The 15,359-nt window shown below is 41.9% G+C and overlaps 1 protein-coding gene across 1 annotated transcript in view; it reads left to right on the top strand.

Moving 5' to 3' along the window:
* Positions 1 to 15,359, top strand: part of gsg1l2b (gsg1-like 2b) — a 189,249-nt gene that overhangs the window by 160,966 nt on the left and 12,924 nt on the right. Inside the window, exon 3 of the mRNA XM_073025831.1 lies at positions 4,330 to 4,441. Coding sequence (XP_072881932.1) covers positions 4,330 to 4,441 — 112 coding nt within the window. The remainder of the gene's footprint in view (positions 1 to 4,329; positions 4,442 to 15,359) is intronic.

Below are 15,359 nucleotides of genomic sequence, written 5' to 3'. Positions count from 1 at the left end.
GCATCTCATGCAGTTGTAAATATTGCTCCATTCAGTAATGACCAACTCCATAAAAATGAGTAAATAAATGTTCACAAATGTCTTAGGACTTAGCAAAGCCTAAATGGCAAAACTCTATGTTGTACTGAGCTTTACAGTCAGGTTTTGATTCATTCAGGTAGCTTATCCCATAGGGTTGAGTGAGGTCAGTATAAGAAATGGAGACAAAAGTAGACCATTTGGCTTCTCATATCCGGTCTGTCATTCGATTATTTGTGGCTGGTCTTTTACCTCTTTCCTGCACTGTTGGTGAAAGGAGTTGATGCAAGTGAAATAAAAACATGATACGCCAGAAAAACTCAGCAAGTAAGAGAAACTGTGGACCTTTCAGAGTTCCAGAGCTTTCTTTCCCCCAGCATGTTGAGTTTTATTTCTAAATTCCAGCATCTGTGATTTTTGTTTTGTTTTTCACTGCAGATATGTAGCAATTTTCACCTGTGAAATAACAGGGAAATTAATGTTCAGGGTGAACCGCTGTTCCAATCTGACAAATATGAAAGAGGAACATGCATGTTAATGAAACACAGCAAAGAAGCCAGAGTGGACTGGCTAATCAACAAAATGGGAAACTGACGGATGATTGAAGTCATCCTTATTTCACACATGGGAAAGGAAAGAAATGGAAGTGTCTAAAGGGGAGAATGTAATGCAAACTCCCACTGACTGTCTTTTGAATCTCAACAGGAGATACTGTATCATAAACAGGGACTTGTCCACAGGTAGGTGAGACAAACCAAGGAACAGACATTAACTGCTGGAAATTTAAAATAATGAAAAAACAGACAAGGTAAGAATACAATCTGTAAAACCAGTTAAAGTTCCCTGTAGAGAGAATAGCTGAAACCAAACCAGAATGTTTGCAGCCTTGGTGAGATATTTCATCCCTAGATGAGCTGTCAATCATATATCTGCATTAAAACCGCTTATTTGCATCTTGGTGACATTATCCCTATCTTGATTTATCTGCTGTTGGAAATCACATGCACACATTGTTACCTCTGCACCTGATTACTCCACTGCACTCCCAAACAGACTTCCTCTTTCTACCCATCACATACATGATGCTGTTCATCTTCTCCTGATTGTCTCTTCATTTGCACTGACCCCATTTCTTCCCATCAACCTTCTGTTTGCTGATCTATATTGATGCCAGGTTAAGCATGACCTTGATTTTAAAGTTCTCACCATTTTCATATTTTGCAAGTTCAGTAATAGATCATTCTGCCCATTGCATCTGTTCTGCCATTCAATAAGATAATGGTTGGTCTTTTACCTTTTCCTACACCACTTCCTTGTTGTAAAACTATACCTCTTATGCCACTGCAGTTATTGCACCATTCATCTCTTTTGTGCTTATTGGTGTGTTTATTATTGTATCTATCATTACTATGTATACTGTTTACTCTGGGAGCTTCATCCAGGCGAGGAATTTCATTGCACGTTGGTGAACATGCCAATAAATTAAAGTGAATCTGAATTCCCTTGATATTCATCTATCTCTGTATTAAATCTGCTCATTGTTTGAGCCTACAATCACTGACCATAAAGCCTTGAACTGAAAAAGAGATTTTAAACCCCATCTGATGTAGGTATCTTCAGGTACCCTCACTAAAAGGAGGTTATACTGTATCCACCTACTCTTCAAAGACTAGCTTGCTTCCCTGTGGAGAGTCTGCAGTAAGGTCTGGCTGCCAATACACACAACTTGAGGTGTAGTTCCTCCCTCCATACCAAGAAGGAGATCCTTTCAGCTAACAACGAAGTTTAAAAACAATTCATTTTATTTTTGATGATACATGGTTAAACTTAGACAAATGTTCTTAACACACATTTAAAACTCTCAGAAGATTTTAGATTTATCAAAGATTTTCAAATTACAGAACATTTATAAATTACAAAAGATTTACAAATGCTGGTACAATTCTTATGAACTATAAGAGTGTAGCAACAAGTTACATACAAATGAGTCATCTGTTGCAGAAAGCAAAGGTTGACAAATGAATTCTAGTTTTTCTTTCAGTCACCCCATCTTTCTGTCATTCCCAACCACCCCCAATGCTTCCTAACATTTATACTATTTTGCTACTAGTTAACCGTTACCATTGTGCTATGTTTTTTGCAGTCACAATGCTGCAAATAACTTAGCCAGTGTTGTCTGGATTCATGCAGGCCAATTAACATAACCCCATTGTCTTACATTGATTCAACAAGGGCCTGCAAGAACCTACCGCTTACTTGTTTACAAAATTAAGCTGAGCATGGAATATTGGTTAGAAGTTTAACTTGCCACAAACAACTCTGACCCTTTAGAAAGGTCATACTGCTGCACTAGAAAGCTGAGGTTAGCAATAAGCCTCTTCAGCCTCGGAAAATGAATATCCGTCACACAGCCCACTTAGGTAGAGTTCCCTTGTCTTTGCTGCATCTGTTCCCAGGATACAACTAAGAAGGACATCAGAGATGTTCTTCTTCTTCAAAGGGCAGGGTTTCCCTTCCTCCACTGTTGATGTTGCCCTCACCCACATCTCCTCCATTTTCCAAAGATCCATTCTCACCCCATCTTCCCACAACATTAACGGCCATAGAGTTCCTCATGCCCTTACCTACTACCCCAGGAGCCTCCACATCCAACATATCATTCTCTGCAACTTTTGCCATCTTCAAAAGGATCCTAACACCAAACCTTCTTTTAACACCTACTGTCTATTTACTTTCCCAGGGATCTCTCACTACATGATTGATTCTGTTGTCCATTCATCCTTCCCTACTAATCTCCCTCCTGGCACTTATCCTTGTAAGTGGCCAAACTGCCACACCCACCCATTCACCTCCCCCTGCATCTCCATTCAGGGCCCCAAACAGTCCTTCCAGGTGAGGCAACACTTCACCTGTGAATCTGCTGGGGTCGACTGTAATGAATGGTGCACCAGGTGAGGTCTCCTCTATTTTGGTGAGACCTGTCGTAAGTTGTGCGACTGCTTCATAGAGCACCTCCACTCCATCTGCTGAAGCCAAAGCTTCCCAGTGGTCAAACATTTTAATTCCTATTCCCATTCTCATTCTGACATGTCAGTGCATGGCCTACTTTTGTGCCACAATGAGGCCACCCTCGGAGTGGAGGAGAACACTTTATATTCCACCTGGGTAGCCTCCAACTTGATGGCATCAATATTGATTTTTCCTGGTTACAAAAAATCCCTCCCACTACCCTCTTCATCTATTTTGGCCTCCTCTCATCTGCTTATCATCTCCCCCCAGATCCCCTCCTCCTTCCTTTTCTCCTGTTGTCCATTCCCTCTTCTATCAGAATCCTTCCTCTCCAGCTCTTTACCTTTCACACCCACTTGGCTTCACCTTCTAGCTATTCTCCTTCCATCCCCCCCCCCCCCCACTTCTTTATCTGGCATCTTCTTTCTTCCTTTCCAATCCTGAAGAAGGGTCTCAGCCCAAAATGTCAACTGCCTGTTCGTTTCCATAGATACTGATTGACCTGTTAAGTTTCTCCAGCATTTTGTTTGTGTTGCTTTGGATCTCCAGCATCTGCAGAACTTCTCATGTAGAGAATTCTAATGACTGATTGCCCTTGTTCAGAACTAGGATAATGACAGATAATCTACTCTAAGGATGTTCTGGACATATCTTTGTATATCCTTCACCATGCCTTTTATTTTTGCTGTATAATTTTCTTTCCCCTCTTTACACCCTATCTATTTCCTTTTGCCCACAGCTCCTAATGATAAATCACAGTACATGGCTTAAAATTGCTACCTTGAAGATTAGGCTGGTACAGAGTTCTGGCATTGGTCGAAATTGGTATTGGATTCAGACACCATCTCCTCCTTACTAACTCAGTCCCGGCATGTGGCAATGTTACAACTGGTCAGTTGCATGTAGGTCAGTCTAAGTAGCTCCAGCACATAAGTCAGATCCAAATGAAGTGGCTTGAATCCTAGCATCTGTCAGTGTCAACCTGTGGAGGTCACACTGAATTGCTTCCAGTTAGTTCTCTGTATTAACCTAGCAAGGTTAAGGATGGACTGAATCCAAGAATCTGCCAGTATTAACAGTGGGTGATCTCACACGCACAGACTGAACTCGCAGTGCCATCTAATGCTGTGAGACTACAAATGATTTGAATATAGACAGGACTAATGAGGAGGCACTACATTTTTGGAAAGGGCTGGATGCTTCAGAATATTACGATTAGAACGTCTGATAGAAGATTCACTTGTTCCTTCCCAGTTTTCAGCTTTGCTTACTTCCCAATATCCTTGTGACTTGGTGTTGCAGGTCTCCTGGGAATGGTAGCCCACATGATGTATACGACTGTGTTTCAGATGACTGTCAACCTTGGTCCAGAAGACTGGAGACCACAGACCTGGGATTATGGGTGGTCATACTGGTAAGTGTATAGCATGTAGAAACCAGAAATAGACATATATTGACTGGGTAGATAGAATACAACTGAATATCAATTATTCTGTAGAATGTGCCCATGATCCATGTCACTATTTTTATGCTCTGCAAGAGTCTCTGCCTACCCTCTTCATTGGAACTAGCAGCTTTTCTTCTGTTTTTTTTTCTTTGATGTGTGTGGACCCACCTGCTTGTATGATGCTGTTCCTCTTTTTAACTATTCACTTGTGAGCAGTGTATCAATCCTGTTTTATTCCAATGTTATAGTGGGGGAAGAGGAAATGGCAATGCTTCATGTTGAAGCCCTTCATTGGGGCAATTACAGGTGCTGGTTGACCTTTTGAGTCTTTGTTGCTCTAGGTTCCATCATCTGCTGTCTCTTGTGTCTCCTCTGATTCTACTTACAAACTATAAAGTATATTCTTCCTTCGCACATGTCAGATGTTCAAAAATAATAAATATTATTCAGGGATTGTGGATACTTTAAGCTCATGAATTCACCACCAGCACAACCACCTCTCTCCAAATCCTTCCCAGATCTTCATCTAGGATACAGCCATGTCACTTCTGTATTACTGAGAGAAATACAATAATTCCTGGTGTTTATTATTTCAGCAATTAATAAGGTGGAAATGCTGGAGATTTTGTTCTAATTCCTATTCACAACTTCCTGCTGACTCACTCTGCTATCCACTCTACAGGGAACACACATACGCAGCTCAACCTCTGATCTAGATGTTAAACTGTCTGGGCATTCACTGAATATAATTACACCAGCTCTATCTGATTCCCCTGCTTGACATTGCCCCAGTTATATCCTCTGAAGCCTGCTTCCATTGATCTCTGCATGAGTTGTTTTTATTGATCAGTTTTATTTCCTTTAAATTAAAGCATGAACCGGGGGAGATTGCCAAATGAGATTCAACTGATGCCAGCTCTGTAAATGTGAGGGTTTTCTGTATTATCCCAACAGATGAAAGACTGTTGGAGAGAAGCAGGCCTGGAAATTCTGGTTAGCCCATGGATGAGATAGGTATTAAGGGCAGATGACAAAGAACTGGACACATTCACCTCAGGGCAGCACAGTAGGGTAACATTATTACAGCAGCAGTAACCAGGGTTCGATCCAACCACTGTCTGCAAGGAGATTGCACAATCTCCCCATGACTGCATGGGTTTCCTCCAATATTCCAAAGATATACAGGCTAGTAGGTTAACTATTACTTGGGTGCAGTTGGGTGGTATGGGCCAGAAGGGCCCATTGAGCTGTATCTCCAAATAAATAAAAATAAAGCAATAATGTGTTAATGGCCATCCATTCAGACCTATGTTTGGAAGAGGGTTAGGGATGGAAGTTTAGGTTTGAGATGGAGTTGACATTGGAGTCCTGGAGGTGCTTTGCAAAGGATGCAAAAGGTTGGCACTAGGGAATGGGAGAATGGAGACTGTGATTCATGGATGGAATCAAGGAAGCGTATCAACACCAGCATTTCAGCAATAATCTGAGTATGAACAACATTAAGATTATGCTTGAGATACTGAGTTCCAAATGTCAACCAATGAAGGCTCGACAGAAACAATTGCACAACTTGAAATGTTATTCAGCAAGCTTCTGGAAGCATGAAAATGTGTTTTAGGTGTTGAGACGGCTCTGGAGTAGCACTATCAAGGTGTCAGGAATGAACTGCCAGAATGAAATGGAGTGATTGCGCAAGGCGGGCTCATGCCTCAGGTGCCGGGAGCAGCAAGTTCAATGTGGAAAACTGCTCTCAAAACATTGTTCTCAAAATCAACCAAGAGCTCTGCTTTTATCTTTGACATGAAAAGAAATTCTAAACATTACACAGGAGCATCAGCAGAACCAAAACTGTATTCAAACAGGAAAGCATTAAGGTTCAGATTTAATCCTTTCCCTAGATAACAAGAGATGATGTGATTAAATGACAGGTTATGAAATCATGATGTAATTTTTTCACCATACTTTTTTGATTATACTTCTTGCCTCCTGTTGCATAGAAAATAAAACTGAGAACACAGAACGATACAACAAAGGAACAGGCCCTGCAGTCTGCAATGTTGTGCTGAACCAGTTAAAATGCAAATCAAAAACACCCAAACACTAATCCCTCCTACCTACATCATATCCCTCCATCGGATACATAACATCAATATTTTTACTCCTCATGTATGCGAAGGAGTTAAGAAATAAAGTCAGCTCAATTCCTTACGTCCATGTGCCTTTCTAAACGTCCCTTAAAAGTCTCTAATGTATTTGCCCCTATCACCATACCAGATCCTCAAAATGCACAGGAAAAACCCTCTCCCTCTCCTTCTGCTTCTCCTTCTCCTTCTCTCTCCCACTCCTCTCTCTCTGTCCCATCTATTCCGCAGCCCACCTTTCCTTTCCATCAAAGTCAATGGAAATAAATCAACAGGTCATTGTTGAAAACAGCTATTTCCATCCATACATTAGTTCACACTGATAATAGTGCCATTCAGTCGAGGCAGTAGTGAAGGTGGATGAAGAGGAATATGACTAAGGAGTTCCCATACATTTGGCATCTACTTTGGAGTGCATGCTTTACACTATCAAGAAAAGCATTAATTATGACTGTTGTGGGAGTCTGACCCAAAATTGTGCAAGGATAATTTCATTTCTGGAATCCTGAATCATTGTGACTTCCATCCCAGCAGACTTCACAAATATTTTATTTTAGATCAATATTTCTGAACTATCACCTCTTATAAAGTAAAATCAGGCAACATAGGTGACAACAGGGCTTCGTTTCCATATGAGCTCAATGCCTTCATTGCTTGCCTTGACCGTAAAAATATGGAGGAGCCATCATGAACTCCCACAGCTCCCAATGATCGTCTGAGGCTGACATGTGAGCAGCTTACAGGAGGGTGTAGCACAAAAAGCACTGGGCCCAGATCAGCTGGCTAGGATGTGCTTTAATCTCTTGCTTCAGCAGTCGGAGGTACCCACCTGCTTCAAGCAGGGTTCTATTATACCTGTGCTTAAGCAGAACATGGTGACCTGCCTCAGGACTATCATCCAGTAACACTTGCATCCACAGTGATTGAGAGGCTGGTTATAAAACCTGCCTGAGAAGCTATTTGGATCCACTCCAATTTGCCTACCGGAGCAACATGTCCACAGCAGATGACATCTCATGGGCTTTTCACACAACCCTGCAACATCTGCACAGCAAAGGTGCTTATATCATGATGCTCTTTATCAACTACAGTACAGTATTCAATACTCTCATCCCCTCCAAACTAATCATAAAGCTCCAAGACCTTGGCTTCAATATCTACTTGTACAATTGGATCTAGAAGATTTCCTTAAATGCAGACCCCAGTCAGTTCAGTTTGACAACAATGCCTCCTCCACAATCTCCATCAGCACAGATGCACAACAGGGCTATGTGCTTAGCTCTACTTGGTTTACACTTAAGACTGTGTGTCTAAGCACAGCTCCAAAGCCACAATCAAATTTGCTGATGACACCTCTGCTGTAGGCTGAATCAAATGTGGTGATGAATCAGCATATAGAGAGGAGATTAAAAATCTGGCTGTATAGAGCCGTAATAGCAACCTCTTAGTCAATGTCAACAAGACTAAGCACCTGATTATTGATTTCAAGAGGAGGAAAGCAGAGGTCCATGAGTCAGTCCCCATTGGAAGATCAGAGGTGGAGAGAGTCATCAGCTTTAAATTCATCAGTGTTATTATTTTGGAGGATCGGTCCTGGGCCCAGCAGGTAAGTGCAATTACAAAGAATGCATAGCAACACCTCTAGTTCCTTAGGAGTTTGAGATTTGTCATGACATCTAAAACTTTGACAAACTTCTATAGATGTGTAGTGGGGAATATATTGACTGGCTGCATCACAGCCTGGTTTCGAAATCTGGGATCCACACCACCCAGGACATACTCTCTTCTCACTACTGCCATCAGGTAGAATGTACAGGACTCTCCGAGTTCACACCACCAAGTTCAGGAACAGATATTCCCCCTCAACCATCAGGCTCTTGAACCAAAGCTGATAACTTCACTCAGCTTTAAATGCCCCATCATTAAAATGTTCCCACAACCTATGGACTCACATTCAAGGACTCTTCATCTCATGTTCTCAATATTTATTGCTTACTTATTATTATTATTATTTCTATCTTTGTATTTGCACAAATCATTGTCTTTTGCTCACTTGTTGAATACTGAAGTTGGAGTGGTCTTTCTTTGATTAAATAATGTTTATTATTCCATAGATTTATTCAGTATGCCCACAAGACAATGAATCTCTATATATGGTGAAATATATGTTCTTTGATTATGCATTTACTTTGAACTTAACCCCAATACTTCAGTTTGCTATATCAACAATAAATCTTTTGAGCCTTTTTTAACCATTATGCACTTGACAAGGTCCCACATGGTTGGCTGTTCAAGGAGCATGATACTGTATATGGGATCCCAGAATCTCTTAGGATTTGGTTAATAAGGCCTGAAATTGGTTTGGTGACACAAAGCAGGGTGTGGTTATGAATGTTAATTTTCTGACAGTAAGTCTGTGACCAGTGGTGTACCATAAGTGTCAATCAATGATGTGACCTTTGATATCTGTGATGATTTGGATGCAAGTTAGCTATGATTAGGAAATTTGCACATGACATAAAAATTGGTGGTGCTGTAGATAGTGAGGAAGCTTGTCTATGGCCACAGCAGCATATAGATCAGACAAATAGCTGAGCAGAGCATTGGAAGATGAACTTAAAAGTATGAGGTGATGCAATTTGGGAAATTAAATTGAAGTAGAACAGATAATGCAAATGGTAGGGTGCTATTGATGAACTGAGAGACCTAGGAATCCAAGTCCATAAGTTCCTGAAAGTACGTGATATGGTCACAAAGAAGGCATGTGGTATAATTACCTTCACAGCTACGACTCTAGAGTATAAGAGTTTTGGCTTATGACAGCCTCTACCTCAATGCCAGACAAGGCCTCAATACTAAAAGTCATGGAGAAATAAAGCTCAGAAGTAGGCCCTTTGGCCCACCTAGTCCATGCCAAAAACCATTTAAACTGCCTATTCCCAGTGACCTGCACAGGACCATAGTCCTCCATACCTCTACCATCGACGTACCTATCCAAAGTTCTACTAAATGTTAAAATCAAGCTTACATGCACAATTTGTGCTGGCAGCTCATTTCACATTTTGACAAATCACTGAGTGAAAATGTTTCCCCTCATGTTCCCCTTAAACTTTTCACCTTTCACCCTTAACCCATGACTTCTGGTTGTCATCCCACCCAACCTCTTGGAAAAAGCCTGCTTGCATGAACTATATCAATAACCCTCATAATTTCATATACCTCTATCAAATCTCCTCTCAGTCTTCCATGTTTGAAGGAATACAGTCCCAACTTATTTGATCTTCCCTTATAACTCAAGTTCTCCAGACCTGGCAAACATCCTTGTAAATTGTCTCTATAATCTTTCAATCTTTTTACATTGTTTCTGTTAGTAGGTGACCATAACTGCATACAATACTCCAAATTAGGTTTCACTAACATCTTATATAACTTTGATATAACATCCCATCTCCTGTACTCAATACATTGATTCATGAAGGCCAATGTGCCAAAAGCTTTCTTTACGACCATATCTATGTGAAACACCACCTTCACCTGGATTCCCAGATCCCTTTGTTCTACCACACTTCTCAGTGCCCTACCATTTGCCTTGTTGGCCCTACCAAAGTGAAAAACCGTGCACTTGTCTGCATTAAATTCCATCTGACATTTTTCAGTCTATTTTTCCAGCTGTTGCAGATACCTTTATAAGCCATCTTAACCTTTCTCACGGTCCTCTACACTCCCAATCTTGGTGATAGCTACAAATTTGCTGATCCAGTTGACTACATTATCATCCAGATCATTGACATAGATGTCAAACAACAAGGGACACAGCACCAATCCAAGCAGCACTCCACTAGTCAGAGACGCAACCATCTACTACCAGCCTCTGGCCTCTCCCACAAAGCAATGTCTAATCCAATTTACTACCTCATCTTGAATGCCAAGGAACTGTTGTTGTTTGACCTTGTCAAATGCCTTGGAGACAATGTCCACTTCCTTGCCTTCATCCACTTTCCTGGTAACTTCCCTGAAAAACAACTATGAGATTGGTTAGACGTGACCTACCATGAACAAAGACGTGCTAACTATCCTTAATTAGTGCATGTCTATTCAAATATTTATATATCCAGTCCCTTAGAATACCTTCTAATAACTTTCCCACAGCTGATGTCAGACTCACCGGCCTAGAATTTCCTGGTTTATGTTTAGAGCCTTTTTTAAACAGCGGAATAACATTGGCTATCTTCCAATTCTTTCGTACCTGCTCTGTTGCTAAGGGTGATTTAAATATCTTTGTTACGGCCCTGGCATTTCTGCACTTGCCTCCCATAGGGTTTGAAGGAACACCTTATCAGGCCTTGGGGATTTATCCTCCCTGATTTGTTTTAGGATAGCAAACACCTCCTCCTCTGTAATCTGTACAGGGTCCTCCATGAAGTTGATACTGATTTGCTTCACTTCTGTAGGCTCTGTATCCATCTCCTGAGTGAATATAGATACAAAAAACTTATTTAAGATCTACCCCACCCGTTTTGGCTCCACACATTGATTAGCATTCTGGTTTCCTAGAAGATGAATTTTGTCCTTTGCAATCCCTGTGCTCTTAACATATCTGTAGAATCCCTTGGGATTCTCCTTCATGTCATCTGCTACAGCAATTTCATGCCTTCTTTTAGCCCTCCTGATTTCTTTCTTAAGTGTTCTCTTGCATTTTTTATACTCCATTATCACCTCATTTGTTCCTGTCTACCTATATCTGCTATGTAGCTCTTGTTTTCTCTTAACCATGGCCTCAATATCTCTTGAAAACCAAGGTTCCCTACACTTGGCATCTTTACCTTTTGATATGAACAGGCACAAACAAGCTTTGTGCTCTCAAAATTTCACTTGCGAAGTTGTCCCACTTACCAAGTACTCCTTTGCCAGAAAACAGTCTGTCCAAATCCACACTTGCCAGATAATATCTGATACAATCAATCTCAACCCATGGACCAGACCTATCTTTTTGCATATTTACTTTGAAACTAATGACATTGTGGTTACTAGATACAAAGTGTTCCCCTGCACAAACTTCCGTCACTTGCTGCCTCATACCAGATCCAGTTTTGCACTCTCTCATTGGGTCTTCTACACACTGATGAAGAAAACATTCCTGAACACATATGACAAACCCTATTCCATCTAGTTCTTTTACAATATGGGATTCCCAGCCTACTATAGCAGCCTGATGTTACTTGCAACAGTATCATCACAAATTTGTACCTCTAAATCCCTTGCACTTTTTGGTGGTCTGTAATATAGCCCTATTAACATGATCAGTCCTTTCTTATTTCTCAGTTCCACCCATAAAGCCTGACTAAATGAGTTTTCCAGTCTGTCCTGAGGGATTACCGCCATGACATTTTCCCTGACTAGTAACAACACCCCTCATCCTTTAATCCCCCTTGTGTTGTGACATCCAAAACAACGAAACACCTTAATACTGAGCTGCCATTCCTGCATCCAAGTCTCACTAATGGCTACAATATCATAATTCCATGTGTTGATCCACACCCCGAGCTCACCTGCCTTTCCTACGATATATCTTGCCTTGAAATATACACAGCTCAGGATACTAGTCGCACAATGCTCAACCTTTTGACTCCTGGCTTTGTCTGAGGACTTACCAACATCTGCCTCCATAACCTCTCCACTAACTATTCTAGCGCCCTGGTTCCCACCCCCCTGCAATTCTAGTTTAAACCTCACAGGTAGCGTTAACAAACCTTTCCGCTAGGATATTAGTCCCTTTCCAGTTCAGGTGCAAACTATCTCTTCTGTACAGGTCCCACTTTCCCTGGAAGAGAGCCCAATCATCCAAGAATATTATGCCCTCCATCCTGCACCAACTCCTTAGCCATGTGTTAAACTATATAATCTTTCAAGTTTTGGCCTCACTGGCACGTGGCACAGGTAGCAGTTCTGAGATCACAACCCTGGAGGTCCTGCCCTATAACTTTGCACCTAATTCCATGAACTTCTGCAGAACCTTGTCACTTGTCCTACTCATGTCATTGATACCTACATGGACCATGACCTCTCGCTGTTCTCCTACTTGAGACTGCTAAGGACTCAATCCAAGATCTGCCAGACCTCGGCACTTGGGAGGTAACATATCATCTGGGAATCTTATTTTCACCTACAGTTCAAAGTAAAATTTATTATCAGAGTACATACATGTCACCACATACAATTCTGAGATTCTTTATCTGCAGGCATACTTAGTAAATCTATAGAACAGTTACTGTAAACAGGATGAAATGACAACAAACTGTGCAAATGCAAATATAAACACAAAATGAGCATGAAATAACAAGATAAAAGAGTCCTTAAATGCATGTGGTTGCCCTCTTTTGTTAAAGAGTCTGATTATTGAGGGGTAATAACTGTTTTTACACGTGGCGGTGCAAGTCCTGTGACACTTGTACCTTCCACCTGATTTCAGTGTGTAAAGAGCATGGCCTAGGTGGTGAGGAGCTTTGATAAGGGATGCTGCTGTCCTCCGGCAACGCTTCATGTCCATGTGCTCAATGGTTGGGAGGGTTTTACCTGTGATGTATTGGGCCGTTTTCGGCTCATGGGCATGGGTGTTCCCATACCAGGCAGTAATGCAGCCAGTTAGCTCTCTTTCCACCACACTTCAATAGAATTCTGCCAAAGTTTTTAATATCATGCTGAAACTCTGCAGACACCTGAGGAAGTAAACATGTAGCCTGGCTTTCTTCACAATTATGTTTATATTATGGGTCCAGCACAGGACTTCTGAGATAGTGACACCCAGGGATTTAAAGTTACTAACCCCCTCACCTCTGATCCTCCATTGAGTACTGGCTCATGGGCCTCTGGTTTCCTTCTCCTGAAATCAGTTTCTGCATCGTATTGACATTGACTGAGAGGTTGTTGTTATTACATCACTTGGGCAAATTTTCGTTCTCACTCCTGGGTGCTGATTCCACCTTTGATACTGCCCATCAACAAACTTGTATATGGTGTTAGAACTGCTCTTAGCCACACAGTCATAGGGGTAAAGCGAGTAGAGCACGGAGTTAAATACACAACTCATCCCTGTGGTGCACCTGTACTGATGGAGATTTGGAGGAGATGTCTTTGCCAATCTGAACTGACTGGGGCCCAAAAGTGAGGAAACCCAGGATCCAATTGAGTAAGGGGGTATTGAGGCCCAGGTCTTGAAGTTCACTGATTAGTGTTAAGGTGATGATGGTGTTAATGCTGAGCTGTAAATGATAAAGAACTTTCTGATGTGTGTATCTTTACTGTCCAGATGTTCCAGGTTTGTGTAAAAAACCAATGAGATACCATCTGCTGTAAACCTGTTGCTTTGGTAGGTCAACTGGAGTGGATCCAAGTCACCACTCAGACAGCAGCGATATACTTCAACACCAGCCTCTCAAAACACTCCATCACTGTGGATGGAAGTGCCACTGGACGATAGTCATCTTGAAGCATGTGGGTAGGACACATGGACCAGAGCAAGAGGCTGAAGATATCCATGAATACACCTGTCAGTTGGTCAGCACAGATCTTCAGTACTCAGCCAGATACTCCATCCAGACCTTGGATTCTTGAAAGTAGCCCACAGGTCATCTTCAGATTCTGAGAACAAAGGATCTTCGGTAGACATAGGCTTGTGCGATGGTTCCTCCTGTTCTAGTGATCAAAGTGAGCATTGAACTCATCTGGAAATGAAACTCAGCTGTCCCCTATGTCACAAGATTTAACTTAGTAGAAATTTCTTTCTGTTCCCCTAACAAATAAACCCCCTATCATCACAGTGTGCTTCTTCTCCCAAATTCCTTTCTGAGTCACAGAGCCAAACTCAGTGCCAGAGACCTGACCACCGTGACTTTTCTCTGTAGGTCACTCCCCCCGACAGTATCCAAAGTGATATGCTTGTTATTGAGGGGGCTGGCTGTTGGGCTACTCTGCACAGGCCTCTTTCCCCGTCTCGATTGTCATCCAGTTTTCTGTGTCCTGGACATTGTGTGTAGCTACCTCTCTCTATGTCCTATCTATCACCCCCTCAGACTCCCAAATGATCTGGTGTTCATCCAGTTCCAGCTCCAGCTCCCTAACACAGATTATTAAAAGCTGCAGCTGGATGCACTTCTTGGAGTTGTAGTCATCAGGGACACTGGACGTTTCCCTGCCTTCCCACATCCCATAAGAGAGCAATTCAACTGTCCGGCCTGGCATCAATACTGTTCTAACTGAGCAAATGTAAGGGGGGGTGGGTGGAAACTCACCTTGCAGCTTTTCCATTTTGCTTTCTCAAACTGAAGCTTCCTTTCCTTTGAAGCCTCAAAGTGCTAAGGCCTCAAAATCACCACGCTAATTCTGTCCACTCCTATTATGGCTGCCGTGCTTTCCCCTGCCTTCGTTTAACTTGCTCCTGCTAATCAATCCCGAACTCTGATTGGTCGCTGGTCAGAGTGCCAAAAAAAAAACCTGCCGCGAGTTGCTGCCTTTTTCTATTCAGTTAGTGGACCTGAGTAAAATTCCACCCTCTCACGCTTCTGATTTCCTGATCAGTTGGTTGTCAAAGCTCTAAGAAAAATCTGCTGCCAGATACTTCTTGGTCAGCGGACCTGAGTGAAATTCCCTCCTCTCAAGCTTCTGATCTCCTGATCTGTTGTTTGTCAAAGCTCCAAGTACTTGTCATTGACTTCAGCAAACAGGTAGGTGCACGTGCTCCTATCAAC

The sequence above is a fragment of the Hemitrygon akajei genome, chromosome 22, assembly GCF_048418815.1.
Source record: "Hemitrygon akajei chromosome 22, sHemAka1.3, whole genome shotgun sequence".
In the NCBI taxonomy this organism is placed as follows: Eukaryota; Metazoa; Chordata; class Chondrichthyes; order Myliobatiformes; family Dasyatidae; genus Hemitrygon; species Hemitrygon akajei.
Note: the sequence above shows the minus strand (reverse complement) of the source record. Positions and strands in the feature narration are given on the sequence as shown.